The sequence below is a fragment of the Indicator indicator genome, chromosome 13 (assembly GCF_027791375.1).
Source record: "Indicator indicator isolate 239-I01 chromosome 13, UM_Iind_1.1, whole genome shotgun sequence".
Classification (NCBI taxonomy): domain Eukaryota; kingdom Metazoa; phylum Chordata; class Aves; order Piciformes; family Indicatoridae; genus Indicator; species Indicator indicator.
In genome coordinates, this window is record NC_072022.1 from 20660083 (window position 1) to 20679238 (window position 19156).

General features: G+C 38.0%; 1 protein-coding gene across 1 annotated transcript; it reads left to right on the forward strand.

Moving 5' to 3' along the window:
- Nucleotides 1-1625: 1625 nt before the first annotated feature.
- On the forward strand, nucleotides 1626-18374 carry KNG1 (kininogen 1). Its single transcript, XM_054386082.1, has 12 exons — nucleotides 1626-1820; nucleotides 4672-4782; nucleotides 5754-5838; nucleotides 6404-6406; nucleotides 8376-8545; nucleotides 10231-10338; nucleotides 12228-12309; nucleotides 13370-13536; nucleotides 14919-15026; nucleotides 15992-16081; nucleotides 17615-17774; nucleotides 18132-18374. Exons 1-12 carry the CDS (start codon nucleotides 1626-1628, stop codon nucleotides 18323-18325), a joined length of 1473 nt encoding a protein of 490 aa, XP_054242057.1. The 3' UTR covers nucleotides 18326-18374.
- Nucleotides 18375-19156: the final 782 nt, after the last annotated feature.

Consider the following 19156-nt stretch of genomic DNA (forward strand, 5'->3'; position numbering starts at 1 on the left):
AGACCCATAAAAAATTTTTTTCTTGACATTGTTGCCAAAGTTTTGTCTTTTTTTTTCCTATGGATGTTTAGCTACACAGTAAAAAAACATGAGACATACTCTAGCATGTACTGACTAATGGTGGTTGAATTACCAACATTATCTAGAAGAGGTCTGAAAATAATGACTTGTAGTGTTACACTGCAGAGTGGCCTGCACAGGTGCTTCCACTGCTGGAGTTGCTGGTGGTGATGTACCACATATACTGCATTCAAGGACAGCCCTTTTCAAATACTTCATAACTGCTCTTAGAGGAGCAAAAATGTAGATGCATGTAAGAACTCTTTCATGTAAATGTTTTCTTTATTGCTGAAACTTCCTCACTAGAAACTGAGTTGGGAGGAGTGGGAAGAAGGAATACTGGTGTCTCTTTAGCCTCTCCACACCCCACCCCCCGCCCCCATACATCAAGGTAAAGTCCATTCAGGCAGACCTGGGACTCCAATGAGTTAGTTCAGAACAGCTATCTCATAAGAAAGAACATCAGATTAATCTCAAAAAATTAGTAGTTTTCTCCTCCAAGTTGCTTTTTAACGGCATAAAGTACAATAGAGTAGAGGGGGATATCAAAGGAAAAGAAACAAAATGGAGACAGCATTTTGTGTCACTGAGTGAAGGTTGTCTAATTTTTAGAAGTGCATTCATGAACAAAAAACTTCATTTCTGTCATAGTTTATACACAGAGCCTCTAAAGTGCATTTTCTTCAACCAAAAGTTGTAGCAAGACACAACTGGGACACTGGAGCTGAGGCAGTCCCAGGGTGTTCATAGATTCAAAGCAAAGGTATTTGGTGCTCTATACTGGAGCAAGGACCAGATGTTTCCAGCCAGGTTTGATTCCTGCTCTGCCTAAGACAGGCAACATCACTTAAGTCCTTGTTCTTTGGCCTCACTTTCCCTGTCTGTAATGACTGCAGAACATTAGAAGACTGACTAATCCATGGTCCCAAAGCAGTCTCCACCTGAGAGCAAAAAGGGACACTTGCAATAGCAGAGTGAAGGACAAGGTTTATCAAGTGTTTTGCAAGAGCCACGTGACATTCAATCCTATGCATCTGTCCAAAGATGTTTTACAAACATATTCCAGCTTCTCAGAATTACTGCAGTCTGAACACTAAACAGATCTGTAACATTTACAGAGTTGTAGTCCAGAACCAAAACTTCATTGCCACTGTGACCTTGAGTGTCTAGTTTAAGCCTTCTAAAATTCATTCGTGGTAGCAGTTTAGATTTTAAGAAAAGAAGCCAGACAGCTGCAAACATTCTGCTTTCTCTTTTGCTCAGGAGCTATCCTGCTTAGCCCTCCTGTCCCCAGCTGTGCAGCCATTAGCCTGTTATCTTGATGGCAGGTGGATAACCTTAGTGTCATTCTGCTGACCACACAAAGTTTATTTAGATAAACTCAGAAGTTTATTTGCAGTATAAACAGGGTGTGATGAGAACCAACCAACCCCAGCAACCCACTCGTCGTTTACTTAGCTATTGCTCCCGAGAAGTGTAAGAGTTGACTCAAACCCTGTCAGGCATTCCTTTTCCATTTGGTTTTTCAAGAGCCTTCTAATTCAGGGGGCCTTTTCTCCTCAATTATGAAACCTTTCATTGTACTCATGCTCTGCTGTAGTTTTATCTCTAGCAGAGCCAACCCTGTGCCGTTTGAATTTTCACACTGTGATGACCCTGATGTCTTTAAAGCTGTCGACACAGCACTGAAGAAATACAATGGAGATAGAGCAACTGGTAATCAATTTGCTCTATACATGGTGATGGAAGCCAAGAGAACTGTAAGTAGACTTTGGGGGGGAAAAAAATAAAAAAGCTGGAATTGTTTATATACTCTGAATCAGATTATCTCCATCTTGCCCATAAGAGAGCAAGCATGACAGCAAGGTGTCTTCCAAAAATGTTTTTAAAAATCAAAGGAATGACTTGCACAGTAAGATGCTCATTACCATGACAAGCAGGGATGTATATTCTGTTCTTATCAACACAACTATGTGGGCTGCTGAACTGCTTATTAATGAAAGGACTAAAGAACAAAAAATTTCTGTTGATAATACAATGTCCACTAGTCCACTCTGTTTTCTCCTTTCTCTGCTGGGAATTCTACATCATCAGTAAGGTTTTCAGCTCAATGGCAAAACCACACTTACTGAAGAACCTGAATATGATCTTAACTTGGGAAGAGCTGATATCAAACATAAAAGAGAATGACATAAAATGTGGCTATACTCTGAACAAATTGCTTGCAAATGTTATTTGATTGACTCTAGTCCTGAGTCACAGATCTATCTAAAAGCACAAGGTGGTATTTTAGTCAAACAGGGTGACAGAAAAAAAAAAAGAATGAGACATGATCCTTTGCCTGGAGTCCTGTGTAGCATTAATCTAACAAAAGAGTATTTACCTCTGAGAGGCATACAAAGATGATGATTACCATAATAATGACAAGCATTACTTTACTTGAAAACAACATTTTTTTCTACTGCATTGGATTTCCAGTTGTAAAACACAAAAACCCCAGTGTCAGAGAGAATATTTTGCACTCCAAAAATCACAAGATACTTTTAATCAGATAGAAGTTGACCTCAGAAAGGGGACATGAGTTGCTAAATGCCTTAAAACTGCCCAAATCTCCTGGCACCTACCCTCTGGTTTTCCTGTTTTCAAATGGGAGATTTTAGCATGTAGTGACAAAGACTAAAATCTGGCAAACCCTTGATACAATTAACATTAAACAAATTAATAATCCTACTGTCTACACTGAACTACACACACCCTTAACAACAGGCTACTGCAGGTATCTTTATATCAGAGCTGTAACACCACCTTCCTTTTGCTGCTGTTGCCAAAGGACAGGTTTCAGTATTTTACCTTAAACAATGTTTTATTTTTTAAGAATTAATATCTATTGCAATTGTCATTTATCTTTCCTTCTCTAGATAGCCATCTCTTTCCCTTTCTTACAAGACCTGAGATGGAAATCAGTTATTATAGTCAGATCAGTGATTCAAAGTAATGTTAAGTAAAAACAAAGAAAAGGAATCTGCAACAGAAATTTCCTTATATTCAATATTCTTTTTCTAAAAAGAGTATAGTTTTTATTCATTGCTAGTCTCACAATGTTGAATACATTAATTAAATAGCTGGTTCTTACATATTCATGTACATTCATTATTGATAAGGTAATAAAACATAAAAGCTGACTGGTGAAAGACTGAACCTGCCCCAGTTAAAGGCATAGCTGTTCCTAATAATAATAATGAAATAAACAAATAATGTACAGAAATAATGTCTTTTCCCACCTATTTTGTTTACTCACTGAGCTGATTTATTACAGATCTGGAACACTGTAATAGAAAACAGAATTCAGCTCTTTTTAAATCTACTTCCCAGATAGTATAATCTGATGAAGCTCTATAAATGTCAATTTATACCTGCTGAGGATTAAATCCATTACATTTTTAGAGACCTTTCATCCTGTTTTACAACCTGCAACCATTTATCAGGTACCTCTGCACCCTTTCACAGCTGTAGCAATACACCACAGGAATTGAGAGAACACAGAATCTAATTCTACATGAGCATAAATTCAGTATATTCTACCCACATCAGCTCAGCTGCACCACTAAGGCAGGAATTTTCATTTAATTTTCCCAGCAGTATCATTTAAGGATAACCACTGTTGAAGTACAGCAACTGCCAGTGTTTGTATTTGAAAAGGCACGTTGGCAGTGCATTTTAAGTGGCTGTAAAAGATTAGTAACTTCTGCCTCTATATCTCCCCTAAAGGATGAACAACAAACCTTGCTGTGTGTTTATGTTACATTACAGGCTCACTACTCAGTTTATGGCAAGAAGAAAATATCCCATTACTGATTTCCTTCTGATTATCAACATCAGAAGCACTTCCACTGGCCAGGCCAAACTTTGCTTACTACCTCATCTGTAATTCATCTCATGGGATTCCTGAGCCTACCCTGAAGAGCAGCTCTGCCTTTAATGCCAATAGGAAAGCTGCAGGCACTGCCAAAGGCTGCCTCTGGATCATATGCCCTCCTTGCCCCTTTCCCCTGAGTAGGCAGGGCAGATTAAGTACCCTGTTACCATAAAGTAAAGGCAGACTGGGCACTGCCAGGCTGCCTGAGGGTTTCTGGCTGCTGTTGCTGGGCTGCCTGTAGAGATGTACAGAAGGAAAATAGACAGCTCTGGGAAAAGGCCAAGAGTGAGAGAGTCAGCGAGGAGCATAGTCCAAGCTGGTAATTATGCTAACTGTCCAACCTGCAACTCAAATTTGCTTATTTGGAGTGCACTTGAATACGAGCATAAAACCTAACCACTTCTTTCTGGTTCAAAACTCCTTGGTACTACAAGTTAAACTGAAGGTAATTGAGCGTCCTGTACCTATCATATCAATATATTGTAATTGTAGGTAAGGGCTCAGTAATATAAATAGGTAAGTTAATTATTAAACTACCAAGATTTAGGAGGCCTAGCATAGAGACCAGCAGCTAATCTGAAACTAGACTATAAAACCTACAGTAACCAGTGGATATTATTTACCATTTTAACCTCTTATCTTTTCACTTGATTTATTACTATGTAAATGATGACATGCATATTGTTTTTATCCAGGCAGGTCCTGACCCGCAATTCTATGTGAAATATCGAATTAAAGAAACCACTTGTGCTGTAGAGGAAAACAAACTCTGGCAAGACTGTAATTACAAAGCACCTGCAGAGGCTGTAAGTATCTGTCCTCTTTAAAAGTTCTCTATACAGAAACATCAGCATAATGACCAAGTCTGCAGCTGCCTGGGGAAAAACACAGTAGCGAATTTCACTTTCTTAAGCTGTGGTGCTTTTGAGAGTTCATAGGACTAAAGTCCAGTTACACGAATGTTTACATCTCTAAAGTTAACCATTCTACTTGTGATTTCACCATTGTTACCCCGAATACATGCAGAAGGGAACATTTCAACACTTCAATATGTGGGTTCACAGTAAATTCAACATAAGATACATGCACTGTGAGAGTGTGGGGGCTCTAAAACCTCCTGTTAACGATGGATAATGGAAACTTGCACAAAGAATTGACTTGAGGTCTGCACCAACAAAATCACTGACTTAGAAGCCACTACGGCAAAAAAAATCCCAGAGGGCTTTTAGCAGTGCAATATGCCAGAGAACACCTAGAGGAGGTACAACTGGGGCACACAGAGCATGCAGGAACACTGCACATTTCCAGGGGAAGTCCCTGTTATTTCACACAGTACACAATGCAAAAGGGTGATGGTGATAATACCATTAGAATCAGTGTGAAATGCCATGTTGACTGCTGCCTATCTTGTACTAGCAGAGAGGAAATTAGGTAAATACACAATTCATACACACTTCATTTATGAGGATGTGCTCATTTCCGTTATTCTAACTGTACATTCTTCAGTTAATTAACATGCATCAATCATGATACAAAGCAATCTTTCAAATTATCTGCTCAGTTTCTTCTCTACTCTCCTCACAACAAAACTCTCCTAAACAAAACCATTCCTTTTTCAGCAACAAAACAGCAAATGAGACATTAGTCCAAATGCAAATATGAGCTTGTTCCCCAACTCAATCTGCAACTGTTAGGTATGTTCAATAGCTAGAGGAATACATAGCCCTGTATTTTTCTTCAGCAATTCTAAGAAAAATGTTGTCATATGTTTTTGCAGAGCACAGGAGAATGCACAGCTCGAGTTCACATGAGCAATGGTGAAAAAATGAGTAATGTTTCACAGGACTGTAAAATTTTTCCAGGTACGTAACTGTTTGGGGCAGCATTCCACAAGCATGTTGACAAATAAGAATGGGGAAAATACAACACTGAGATTTTCCAGGTAATTTTAGAGGTAGGAGCTCCTTATTGTTCTACTTGGACATTTATAAATAATCTTCCATGAGTAACTACATGCTGAAGATAAAATTTCATTTCACTGTGACACACACATAGGCTCAGTGAAGCGCTGGCAGTTTCTATCTAGGATAATGAAAACCAGTATGTGCACTAAGTTTCTTCAAACACTGGATTTATACCAAGTTAAAGTGAATTAGCTTAAGACCAAAAGCATATCAGTAACTTAGAGACTAGATACAGCTTGTCACACTTTAATTTTCTACCCTTACTTATTCAAGTATAAAATTGTGCCAGAAATTATATACAAAAAAAACTTTACATGACAAAATAGGACCTCATCTTCTCCAAAATAAAGATGACCAAAGTGTTTACATTTACCACAGCAAATATTTACCCCAACCCAAAAAAAGAACAACAAAAACATTTCATTTACAAAATAAAAATCTAGCAGTGATGTAATTATGTGAGACTGTGATATTATTTGGACCTTAAGGAGAAGCAGTACTACATTTTTTGAAATATCCCTTCCAAACCATTCTATGATTTATTGCCTATAAGATGTCCATCTATGACTCATGTTCACATAGTAATTTCCTTTATTAGAAAGGGATCACATTGTTTTAAAGCTTTGAAACTGAGATCTCTATGTGCCTATGGCCTGTGTTCCTGTAAGACACGTTAAAGCTAGTATTAAAATATCCATGTCACTAGTAGCAGGGAGCCAAGTGCATATTAACTACAGAAATATCTGCCACAATTTCTGAAATGTTTGGCAGTTTATTTTAGGGGGGGGCTTCAGCTGTTTTTGTGGGGGGTTATTTTGATCTTGGTTTGGGGGCTTTTTTGTTCCTAATTATCTTGCTTAAAGCTCAAATGTCTGTACCTACAGCCATTGTGCTTCTAGGAACTGCAGTACACAAAACTCCATGTTCTGCTACAGAACATAGGCTGCTTAGTTGAGACACATTTGTAGAGCAATGGTGACACCTAGTTGCCAGAAAAAGCTGTGTGAATCCCATGGAGAATCCATGGGAAATTTGCATTTGAAGCTTTCCTTAGAGATATATATATAAACCAACCAAACGACTAACCAAAGGCAAACAAACAAACAAAAACAAACCAAATAAAAATATGAATGAGTTGTATTTGGTCTAAGAAGCTCATCTCTTCTTACCAAGTTATAGCAACTCTGAAAAAAGAATACACACTTGTTCAGCACTAATGAAAATTTCATGGGACCCTAGTCAGTTTAGAACCGGGGGTACTGTTGTTTTGTTATCTCCTTCGTGATTACTCCCTTAAAAAGTGGTCATTTTTTTTCTGTCACATGTATATATTTGCCATTACTGAATCAAAGTAAGTGTTGCTAGAAATATGAAGGGCCAGGTTTTGTTCAGGTAGCCCTTGGAGAGCTAACACTAAGTAGTATTGCCTACAGTGAGATATTCTAAATGTACAGAGCAGCAAAATCAAATCCAAAGGAAAGAGCAAAACAGTAGACCCTAACTGGTGAGGATTTCTCCACCATTATAGATACCATACTGTTCAGACTTCTTGGTGGAACAGTTTGATCATACTGACCTGGACTGGTTTCCTGGCTGGTGCAAGCTGGCCTAACCCCATTCAAGCCAGTTTATGCCAGCTGAGGATCATGAACACAAATTTTACTTCAATTGCACGGAGACCACATATTGTCCCACTTTCATTCTCAAGCTCACTGAATCATGAAATTAATTTATGTATTGAACTATAAAATTAATTTATGAAAATCCAATCCATGATTACTAGGAAGGAAAGAGAGTTAATAGGATTAGTAGTAGGAAACAGAAGTTTGAGCATCCTTGTCAAGCTTGTCTATCCACTGTCAATCCAGTTGGTTAAGCCTGAAAATAACACCAAGTGGTAACTGGCAGCCACAGTGACAAGCAACACCTCAGTAAAATAGTTCAACTACAGTCCCTTAGGAGCTCAGAGTCAGAGCAGTTCACATGGGTGAGCCAAAACACTCCTGCCAAAGTCCCCATCTTGAAACACAGTGAGGACAGCAAGCAGCTGCACACAGTGGGTGGGCTTTGAAAAATTTGAAGAGTATCTCCTTAGTTGTAGTACCAGTGTTTTTTGCCTGAGTGAATGAGGGATGACCCTTCCTTACTGGTATCAAAACTATGTGCAAGGTACTTCAGAGACTCAGTGACTCCCTCCTGAACTATGGCTGGATCCAAATGCCGCAGATAGCCCCGACCACCACAAACCAAAGGATGTTCTTAAATAAAATTAATGCCTTTTGCAGGCCCTGAAACTGGTTTTGCTAATCACTCCAATTAAAAGCAGGAAAGATTCTTGCTCATTGAACCTTTTGTCTCATTCCTAGATAGGAAAAATTAAAACCTGAGGCTGTTTTACATGAAACCTTATGGGTTTTTGTTTGTTTCTTTTCCAGCTAAAAATATAAGAATTGCTGTGGGTACCTGTCTTGGATGCTTCCATCCTATATCAAGTGACAGTTCAGAAGTGTCGGAAATTCTGAAACAAGCCATTCAAAAGTTTAACAGGCACAGTGCTGAACCTGCCCTTTTTAAGCTTGTGGAAATAAAAGAAGCAGAAAGACAGGTTTGTGTACAGTTTTTCTCTAAATTTTACCCCCCAAAACCCTACAAACAAACCAGGTATGTTGGTTGTTTCTGATTCTAAAGTGGCTTATGTTTCATAAAAGCTTACAAAATGCATCTAGAATGCAGACCCTGGAAATAATTCTCTTATAAATTAAGGAATCATAAAACAGTTACCTACTGGATTTTCAGAACTGTCAACATTAGAAATTGATAATAAACATTTTATTTTTAATCTGCAGTTGCACCTAACTGGTGTTTAGCACCAGTTTATTTGAATTCGGTGCTGACATGGGCATTTCATGTCATCTCAGATGCCCTTAGGTATCCCACTTGGCTTCTCCCTGAAGCACCAGCTGGAGAAGATCTCTCCTAGGTTCTGTGCCAAAAGTGCCAGCCTGCACAGATGTTTCATATACTCTTTAGTCTCTCAAACAACAGCAGGCATCTATGGCTTTGCAATGCAGTACAACCCATATGTCAGCAGCTGCTATATGCTATATAAAGAGTAAATCCGAAAAAGGAAAAAGAACAACAAAAAGCCAGCATGTTACTTGCTGAAAGATTTCTGCACACAAGAAAATTTCACCTGCTCTCAAGCGTTTCTGCTTTGCAAGAAATGGCTGCTCAGGTCACAGAAATATCACATCATCTGCTATTCCATGCACAATTCTTTCCCTGTGAAAGGCTCTCCTATGGATCTGTGTCACGTTGCTAGGAAGTAAAGTTTCTTTGTTTTTAACTAGTATATTACCTGACATCAAAGACAGGTCCTTTGCTTTGAATGTGCATGTATTTACTTAGCCAAAAACCACCTACTGGTCTCATGGCAATTTGACCCATGATTTCTTTCAGATTGTCCTCTTTCTATTTACTGACGGTAACAATCCCCTTAGCTGGAGGACAAGCTTACACAACATTGAAACGTCACAGACAGACTGCAATCCAACAGCAGAGAAGAGAGCCATCATATATCCCTGGCCAACAGAGATTTCTTGAATCCCTCTACTTTAGCTGATCAGGAATGGAAAGCTCCTCTAATTGATTCTTATTTTTTTAGTCCAATGCTACCTGACCCATGTGACACAGAGAGATTTCATGGGTGCACAGCAGTAGCCAGAGTAAGGAAAGCCAAACTGTTTCCTGGAGAGGAAACGGAAAAAAGGGTCAGAAATCTGGACAAAACAGCAGGCAGGGGCAGGTAAAGCCCAAAGCAGACACAATCATAAGTAGAAGATAAATGCAGGACACTCAGTAAGAAATTATGCCAGTGGTATAAAGTTACATTATTCAGATGTTGTTTTACTATGTCACATGCTTAGGAACACAGGACTTGCTAAGCTCTATTAGTGCAGTCATCTGTCTATACCAGCTTCCTGTCACTGGGAATAAAAGTAACAGATACTTTGGAGGAAAGTGCAAGAACCCAAGAATTATGAGGCTGCAGGCTTGCCAGGAAAAGTGGATTCTAAATTCAAACTGCACTTCTGATATACGCATGACTTAGTTTATTTTTTGTATCACAAGAATTTTTTGCTGTCTGTGAATATTCTATGGCTCAATGACGGCAAATTGATTTGATGGATGGAAGGCACTAGAAGAGCAGTTTTGCTTTTTCTTTTGCTAATCACATTTAATAGTTTAATTTCCAAGTTTGTATTGGTTTACATAATGTATCTGTTCCAGGTGGTAGCTGGATGGAATTACATAATTAAATTTAAAATCGAGGAGACTAATTGCTCCAAAGACCAATTTCAAGATTTAACTCCAGAGTGCAAAACCACTTCTAGAGGTGTAAGTAATCTTTAAAAATCTATTTATCAAGAAGGTATCATATTAACAAAGAATTATTGAGATCTGACTCAAGAAAATATTTATAGTTTTGCTTCACTTTGTGAATGAAGTTTAAATCCAGGCTTATAGGTAATTGTTTATTCATGCCGTTAGAACACATATGTCTTCTGAACCAGCAGTGATGACCCCTGAAATGGTTACAGATTACTCTACAGAATCTAAATATCCTCATCCGAACAATAAATCACTTGAGATTTATTATTCAAGAGTTACTCAGATGCAACCCAAAAAGCCATAATCAAAATTAGCACTGTTTTTCCAGCTTAAGACCTATCTTCTAAGAACAGCAAGTAGATGAATTATTACTTAATTCCTACCATAGTCCAAATAAATGGACTTTATTAATAAACATGCATACTCTAGCTAAACAATGCTGCCCAAAGAGGTACTTCCTCAGCTTTTTTGGCCTGAAACAGAATTAACTGTACCAAACCCAAAGAGTTTTCTCTCAACCAGTCCCCTGGACCAGCTCACCATGAGGTCAGACAATTTTCCTGCAAATACAATGCAGAAGACAGGAAAGCAGAGTCATAATGAAGTGGTAAATGGGAGAGGGAAAAACACAGGAGCCTTGACTTGCATCTGTTTCAGCTGTTGTGCATTAATTGTAAAAGGAAAGAATGACAATACTGTGGCAATTAACAGGAGAGTGAGACTAGCTGAAGCAAATATCTCCATTAGTGCACCTGCCCTTAAACCTTAGGCTCATTCACACACTACTTCGACTGTGCAGGGTTTGAGGGGTTGGATCTTTATCACTTATCTCCTGAATGGTTAATCTGCCTTGCTAACAGATCATTCACTGACATTATTAGAATATGATATTCCAAGAACATTCCATATCTCGGAATGACCAAATTCCATGGAAGCTGTTTCATACCGTTATTCAGCTCTGTACTATTCATTTTGAAATGGGAAGATCAGAATTGCACCCTGCATTGAACATTCATCTGAACCAGAGTTGGGCATTGTGTCACTCTCCCTAGCCAGGAGAATAAGACTTGACTTTATTTTTTCTCTAAACCACTACTAAGCACATTTTCTAATGGATAATATTTTCTGTAATAGCACAAAGATATTGATCTTGAATGTTAGTTTTTCTTCTTATTCTACGGTTGGTTCCCTTTAAAGTATTTGATAAGGGATTTCACTGAAACCTTTTTGAAAAAACCTTATCAACAAGTCTCTTTGCCCACTTTTGTTGATGCTTTTGCAGAACTTTGATAAATCTGCAAAATACAACTTCCGTTTACAACAAAACCCCCGCTCTCGCCTTGATGTATTCATGCTCCATGGTTCTTTCCTTATTACCATTTGTAATCACTTGAATGGTACAGGCATCAGTTTTATGGGTCTATAACCTTTTCAAAACAGAACAGCATGAATGTCTGCTTTCTTCCAGCCCTCAGATATTAAGAAAGTCACCTACCACAGTTCCTTTAGAACACCTGAGTAAATACAAGAAACTCGGAAATGTTTGATTTGTTAATTGTGTAATCTTCGGTCTTTACAGTTTAGGACAGAAATTCCAGTGAGTTACCCATAAAATAGGATTCTGGCCTGTAAACATCCCCATTTCCTTCAGTAATGAACACATACAAATAGTTCATTTAGATTCTCTTTTACAGTTTTATTTTCTCTGAGCGGTCCTTTTGAACCCTGATCATTTACTGGCTCTGCAGACTATCAGGCTTCTCGCTCTCACTTTATTAAAGGGAGAAAGGAAAAATTAGCGTATTTGACTTACTCTGTTAGTGAGAAGGTACTAGGATGTGAGCTGCTTCATTATTTCTAAATAATAAGAAACTGTTTTGGGCTTTTCACTCCAGCGTGTAGGTAACTGTGAAGCCAAAGCGTATGAAAATATTCAGGCACAGATCGTAGATATCGCAAGCCAGTGCAAGCTTCCAGGTATGTCGTAGGCACTATCAGCTCTGAAAGTTCTGCAGCTTTCAATGTTTTTTTTACAACTGTAAAGAAAAGACAGAATTAAAATGCAAGAAACGAAATCATGGTAACAAGACTAAAAAAGCACTGCATCTTAATGAAATATTACCACCGAATTTTTCACTTCCTACAAATGTTTCACATGCAGTTGAAAGTTACATTTTATCATTTGCATACTGCCCTACTTCTATGACACAGAGCTGCTTCCTGATTCTCAACTGAAGATTAAGAGAGACAGACTCCCAAGAGTGCAATTGTCCCACAAAAATCTATTCATTTTCCACCACAATGACAAGGGAGTTAATATCCCACTGTGTAAATAACTTCCCACTTTCCTAAGAGCTCCGATGTATTCTTTTGAAAAGCAAAGGCACTGAGCACTTTAAGATTTTTGTCCAAAAATGGTAATTCACCTATTGATACTATCATTATTTATTTAATATTGCATAGCTATACTTACAATTGATATGTTAGAGGCCTTTTTTTTCCCCACAGTAAATAAATTACTTAGGATATGTAAGTTCAGTACAGTCAAACTCCCAAGTCATTTTCTTACTGTTACTTCTTCTTGCAGCCATCTTTTTGGACACAGGTTGTCATCAAGCCACAGCCTTAGAACAGTGAATGCAGTACTGCTCCATGTAGTAAGTGCTGCATTCTCACGTGTTCAGACTTGCTTTACTTCAAGAAATTAACACACTCATTCATTGGCACCTGTTTCACGTGAGTCAGGTCCTTCCATATGCGTAGAAGTTCCATCCCTGTTTGCCAGCTACCCACAAATGGCACACACAATTCTTGTTTTGACAAAACTGAAAAGTGGTCAATGTGACACTAGGAGCTGAAGCAGTGCTCTTTTAGATAACCAAGATACAAACTATAAACTAACAAGGTACTTTCGTTTCATCTGATAGACCCAAATACAAAATGTTCCAGAAGGCAGGGGTTTGTAACTGGTTTTCCCAGACTTTATCTACACTGAATTTTTTGTTCCTTAGATCTGATCTTTGTTGGTTTCTTTCAGTTGAAGACACAGTAATTCCTGCCATTCGTACTGGTTGTTCAAGGACTATCCCAAATGACCATCCAGAACTAAAGGAACTACTCAAGGTTTCTATGGAGAAGTACAACTTGGAAAGCAATGATGACTTCTACTATAAAGCTGGAGAAATAGAAGAAGCCACAGTTCAGGTTGGGATATACCCCAGAGATAAAGAGCAGACATGGCAGTGTTATTGGTTTGAGCCCAATGACAGCTGAAGTTTGTACTTAGATTTGAAATAATGTTTTTTTCTCTAAGTGTTGATAGACATGATAACTGAAAGGTCTATGCAATTTTTCTTGGAAAATTTTATCCCTTTTGGCTTGTGTTCAGAAATTGTTTTAAAATCTCACATCTCTTGATTTTTTAAAATTTCTCCTAAAGTAATATGATTTTAAAAGCATGGGACAAAAGCTGACTTAAGGCATCTAATTTCTCGACATCTACCCTGTTTTTACCAGCCTTTGTAAACAACCTTAGAATTCTAAAGTAGAAAAGTAGAAACAACCCACTTGATCCACCACACCAACACTCTCTCTGTTATTTTAAGCACTGTACACCCTGCAGTAGGTGTAAGCTCTAAGAAAGGAAGCTTCCTAATTTCTCAGAGAAATACAACCGAATAAAGAAAAAAACCAAGGACCCAAGAGAATAATACGGGTCAGCATTTGCAGTTGCCTTGTTTACTATCCCACCACATCAAACCAGAGATTTAAGACAGAATTGAGAGCAAAACAGTGGAGTAGTTCAGAAAATGCTTTGTCAACTTCTCTTAAGTATGAACAGTACCACTGGAGAAGGCCCTAAAAGCACACCAGAATTTTTCTGCTTAGCTCACACTATCTTACTAATAATGCCTGTGATTTTTCTTCTCTTAAACATTTTTCTTCTTTCAAACTTTTTTCTTTTCTCACTTCCCATATCATGACTGATATTAGCATACATACATCTTAAAAATAGACTTAAAAGAGACAGATTTTCATGTTTTGCCTGCTGTCTCTGAAGCAAGATATATTATCTTGGGCTCTCTAAAAAATACTCACAAAAGAGCTCGTACCAGGCACATTCTTGCAGCCATGCAGTTTCTCTCCTTAATGCATTTGGCAAATACATTAATTTTCAACTGAGCCTGCTCGTCACACACTTCATTTTACTCACATTCCACTTTTCTTACATCATACTTGGCTCTCCACAGCAGTGTCTCTAATGATTTCATTTGTTATTAATGAAATTACTACAGCCATCCAATAAGACAAAGCTGAAACTGTGGGCCTGATATTATTCTGACCTTTCTGTTTCCTTCACTTTCAATGCTGAAATTTTTGAAAATGGAAAATGGAGTAAACTAAGTCAATTAGAAGCAGATAGGTTTGCTGCCAAATATTTTAACATTGTTCTTTAACATAGGCTGCCCCAGTGGTAAGGACTTGGAGAAGATAAATAGTATAAACTTGTAGAAAAACATTTTTGCTGTGAACCCTTTTCAATGAAATGCCTTCACCACAGAAAGCCTTCTTGCTAATTTTTTCAGCTGGTTGCAGGACGAAACTACCATTTAAAATTTTCAGTCTGGAAGACAAACTGCTCAAAGACAGAGTTTGAAAAGCTTAATGAATACTGTGAAGCCACATCCGACAGTGTAAGTAATGATGCTGCTGCCAACTGTACTGTTCCTAATGGACAAATTCATTTGCACCAGAAATCATAAACTCTTAAGTAAAAACACATCCTGAGTTCTGTTACCTCTTTCAGTAGACTTCTGTTTCAACTAGGACAACTTTGTAACCTAAGCCAGTGACAACAGCAGTAAACCACAAAGCTCAAACTGAGTCACTCCAACTGCAGGATCAGTGCTCAAGGCAAATCAAAAAGGAACTTTCTTCTGATAATAATGAAGCAAAGAAAGGAGGGGAGGAGGCTGCTGCAAAATGAAATAGCTGCAGTATTCTTGACTCTCTGGACTTGCAGTGAAGTAAAACGTGAGACTGGCATGTTACTGATGTCCAAAGGAATGGCATTTCTGGAGTGTATGCTGCTTATACTGGGAAAATGTGTTCCAGACACTGGAAATAATGCTGATAGGGCCAGAAAACATTGGCAAGGGAGTTGGTTGGAAAAGAGAGACTTTATTTGCTTTTTCTTTTCTCATCATATGAACAGTGCTTGCCTGTGAGATTTTAAGACCTGTTAGTGGGGCAGGCACCAAATAGAAAAAGAAAAAAAATGTCTTTCTCTCAGTTTTCCAATTTTTAGTAGGAGAAATACCATCAAGAAACAGTATTTCTTAGTAATATCATGAAGATTAAACAGTTAGTGCTCCAGAAGTGATGGAGATGAAAAATCCAATTTTACCAGATCAAACCTCCAATCCAAAGTTGCATTAAAGTGTTCATACAGGCATACTACAACCTCAAAAAGCTAAGCAGTGATACGTCCCGATACAAAAGTCTCCATCACTAGGATGGATTTAATAGATATTTGGGCAAGTTCCAAGTATATTTGTATTTAAAAACACTATTTAATAATTTTTCTTCATGTACAATGCTCTTCCTTTGCATCTGATGTTTTGTTATCCTAATGTGCTGATTTTTTTTCTGTCAATAGGTACAAATGCCATGTGAAGCACAAATTCATGTGATCCCATGGGAGAATAAAATCCTTCCCCAGCTTAACTGCAGTAAAGAACGGTCAATGGTATGATTCCTCTTCATTATTCATCATCATAAACAGAGCACAGAACAAAAGCAGTCTTTAAATTCTTTACACATTCCAAATCATCACATATTTTGCACCAAAAATAAAGGAATACATAGCTCTTTTAATGACCTCAGTAATGCCACACTCCTTCCTCTCACCTTCTAACCTCACCAGTCTGTTATGTCCCAGGCAGTTTCACCACAAGGTGAGACAGCGAACATCACAGTGATTACAGAAATACAAAGGCAACAGGACAAAGAGAACATTCTGCTGGTTGACTGCTCCCTTCTATTATCAGTTAAGCTCTGAAGTATCAAGCCCCATCAGCTCCTTTGAATTACTATTCATACTAGGTTTAAAAACTGAGACAAAAATGTATCTGGCAACACAGTACTTGTACTCCACCATTTTCAAAAGCATTTGTGAACCTTTTCATATTAGTAGAGCAGCAGATCTCCTGCTATGAGCTGTCAATCTCTGCAGGAAGATCTTTCCACTTCCTTCCTGCCCACCTCTGTGATTAACTAGCCCTGAACATGGGGCACTCGGAAAATTTCAGGATGGAGTACAAATCCTTTATTATTATTATTGGAACTTTTTTAGTTCTGCTGATTGCAGGGTTTTTAATAAAAGCAGGGAGAATGACAGAGGATACATTGAATAGGGAAAATATACTGAATAATGTGAGATAGATTAATGTACAGACACAGTCAGTACTTCACTGTGCTCAGCACCTTTGTAACTACCTATGCATTCATTATGTGCAAACTAATAAATGTCTCTGCTCTTGGATGGATACAATGCTGTATCCATAATAACTTGCAAATTCAGCTCCATCCCAAACAACTGCGATTTGCAGCTACATAATGATCAGACACTTTGGTGGACAGAAACGAAACCCATGTTGGATAGTGACTGTACACCATGCATTCAGCCTTTGTCTTCCAGTTGACTAGGGATAGGAAAACAGATTACTCACTATCAACTGAATGATTCAAACAACCAGCTTTAACCTGCATCTACTATTTCTAAGCAGTCTTACATAGTGCGTGTGACAAATCTAGAAACCCAAAATTACATTTCGTACACCAAAACAACCCAGATCTTTCAAACATTCTGGTATTCAGACTACTCAGAGATGTGATAACCTTTAGCATAAACTGGTTTTATACACTGAAGCACTATACTCTAAAAAGAGCATTTAGTCCTAGAAATCAACTGTACAGAAATCAGTACATGTTTTATTCTCTATACTATCATTCCCATGTTAAGCTGGCAGAATTTCAGTGCTATATAAATTGTTTTAACATATACCTGCTAAAATACTCTGGAGTTGTTTAGGAGGATGTTTATGTTTTCATACTTATCACAGATAGAAAAGATAATTATTTAGTTCACCTTAAAAATCTGGTAACACATTTTGCTAAATGACTCATTGTACTGCAATAAGCCAACTTCTGAATTTCCCAAATCTGAAGCTATTGTTTTTGTTCATTTAACAAATATAGCTATTACTGCAATGTTTTTCAGTCTGTACTTCTGAGAAGGCCCCCTGGGTTCACACCTTTCCGAAGTACTGCTGCACTAGAACTACCAAATGAAATTTTATGCTCTGCTGAAAATGAAGAAGAAAGACAAAGTCCTGGCAAAGAAATGAGAAAAGATGATGGACAAGAACCAGGAGGTGAAGGTGAACCTGAGCACAAACACAGGCACAAACATGGACATGAGCACAGGCATAAGCACAGGCATGGACATAAAAAGGATGAATCTGACAAAAGGCATAGGCATGAAGATAGTTGTGGGCACAGTAATGGACATGGGTGTGGGCATAAAAAACACGGTAAAAATGGGAAACATAAACATTCAAACTCTAGATCTTCTGAGGAGTCCAGTGAAAGGGGTTTTAATCAAAATGAAACCCTCCCATCAGTCAGTGCTGAAACAGCATCAGGGCTAGTTAATCCAGGGGGTGCAAGAAAGGAAACCAGTACTCATGCAGAACCACTAATTCTTCCTGATACTTCTTTATTTAACGGGTTGCCAGATCACACAGAATCAACTTCCCCCAGATGTCCTGGAAAACCATGGAAACAAAATATGGACCTTCCAGCTCCTCCCAGCTTTTCCAGAGAATTCACAGATGAGGATCTCTTGCCTTCCGCAGCAGAAAACACTGATCCAGCAACAGAAGACTCAACACCTCCTGAAGACTTAGATCTCTCAGATGCTTTACTGTAACTCAAACATTGTAGGACCTTTTCAGATATTATATGTAGAAAAATAAGAAAAATACTATCTTTTGAAATGTACGAAATATGAAGAGGCCAATCTTTTATTCAGTTAATCTAAGATACTCAAGGAGGTGACCAGCACTTCTGGGGACCTAAGACAATAGGGCACTATTCTGCATTTGCATATATTTGCAAAGACATAATTCAGAACCAGGATAGCAAAGGGACCAGACAAGTTGATGTTCTGCTACAGAAGTTAAAACTGTACCTCATCTGCCTCAAGCTGCTGTAAACACAAAGTGAACCACAGCATCAAATGTCACTGTATCATGCTTAAAACAATGGCACAAAGAATTTTGTATATTACATGAAGAATTTCAGTTAAATTTAGGTAAGAAAAGGGAAGGCCAATACAGAGCAAGAATGTCTTTCTTAGATATATGAATGAATATTTAATTTTCTGGAGTGAATATTTGGAAGAACAAAACAAAATTAAGGAACCTGTTTGTTTTACCTGTCAATTGCTATAAACAAATTAATATTACCACCAGTTCATCACTGGCAGGTTTTTCTGCTGAATAAGGTAACAAGGACAGCTGAGAGAATCCTAAACAAGGCAGCTTTATTATTCCTTATGCATATTATGTTAACTACCATAGAGGCACTATGACTGACAGATTTTCATGTGCCAGAGGTGCATAAATATTACAGTTAAGATGACAAAATTACAAGCACTTCAGCTACCTAAAATCCGTCTGCCTTCATACATAAGGTTGTATGTAGAGACTGGACTGAAGTTTCTGAGCTGGGTATCTAACAAAGGTTGATTTCTTTTTTT

Excerpts from the sequence above, each read along its gene's own strand:
- KNG1 (XM_054386082.1), top strand. The coding sequence starts at position 1,626 with ATGAAACCTTTCATTGTACTCATGCTCTGCTGTAGTTTTATCTCTAGC. Across the intron at positions 12,310-13,369 it reads AAGCCAGTGCAAGCTTCCAG|TTGAAGACACAGTAATTCCT; the intron begins GTATGTCGTAGG and ends GGTTTCTTTCAG. Across the intron at positions 13,537-14,918 it reads TAGAAGAAGCCACAGTTCAG|CTGGTTGCAGGACGAAACTA; the intron begins GTTGGGATATAC and ends TAATTTTTTCAG.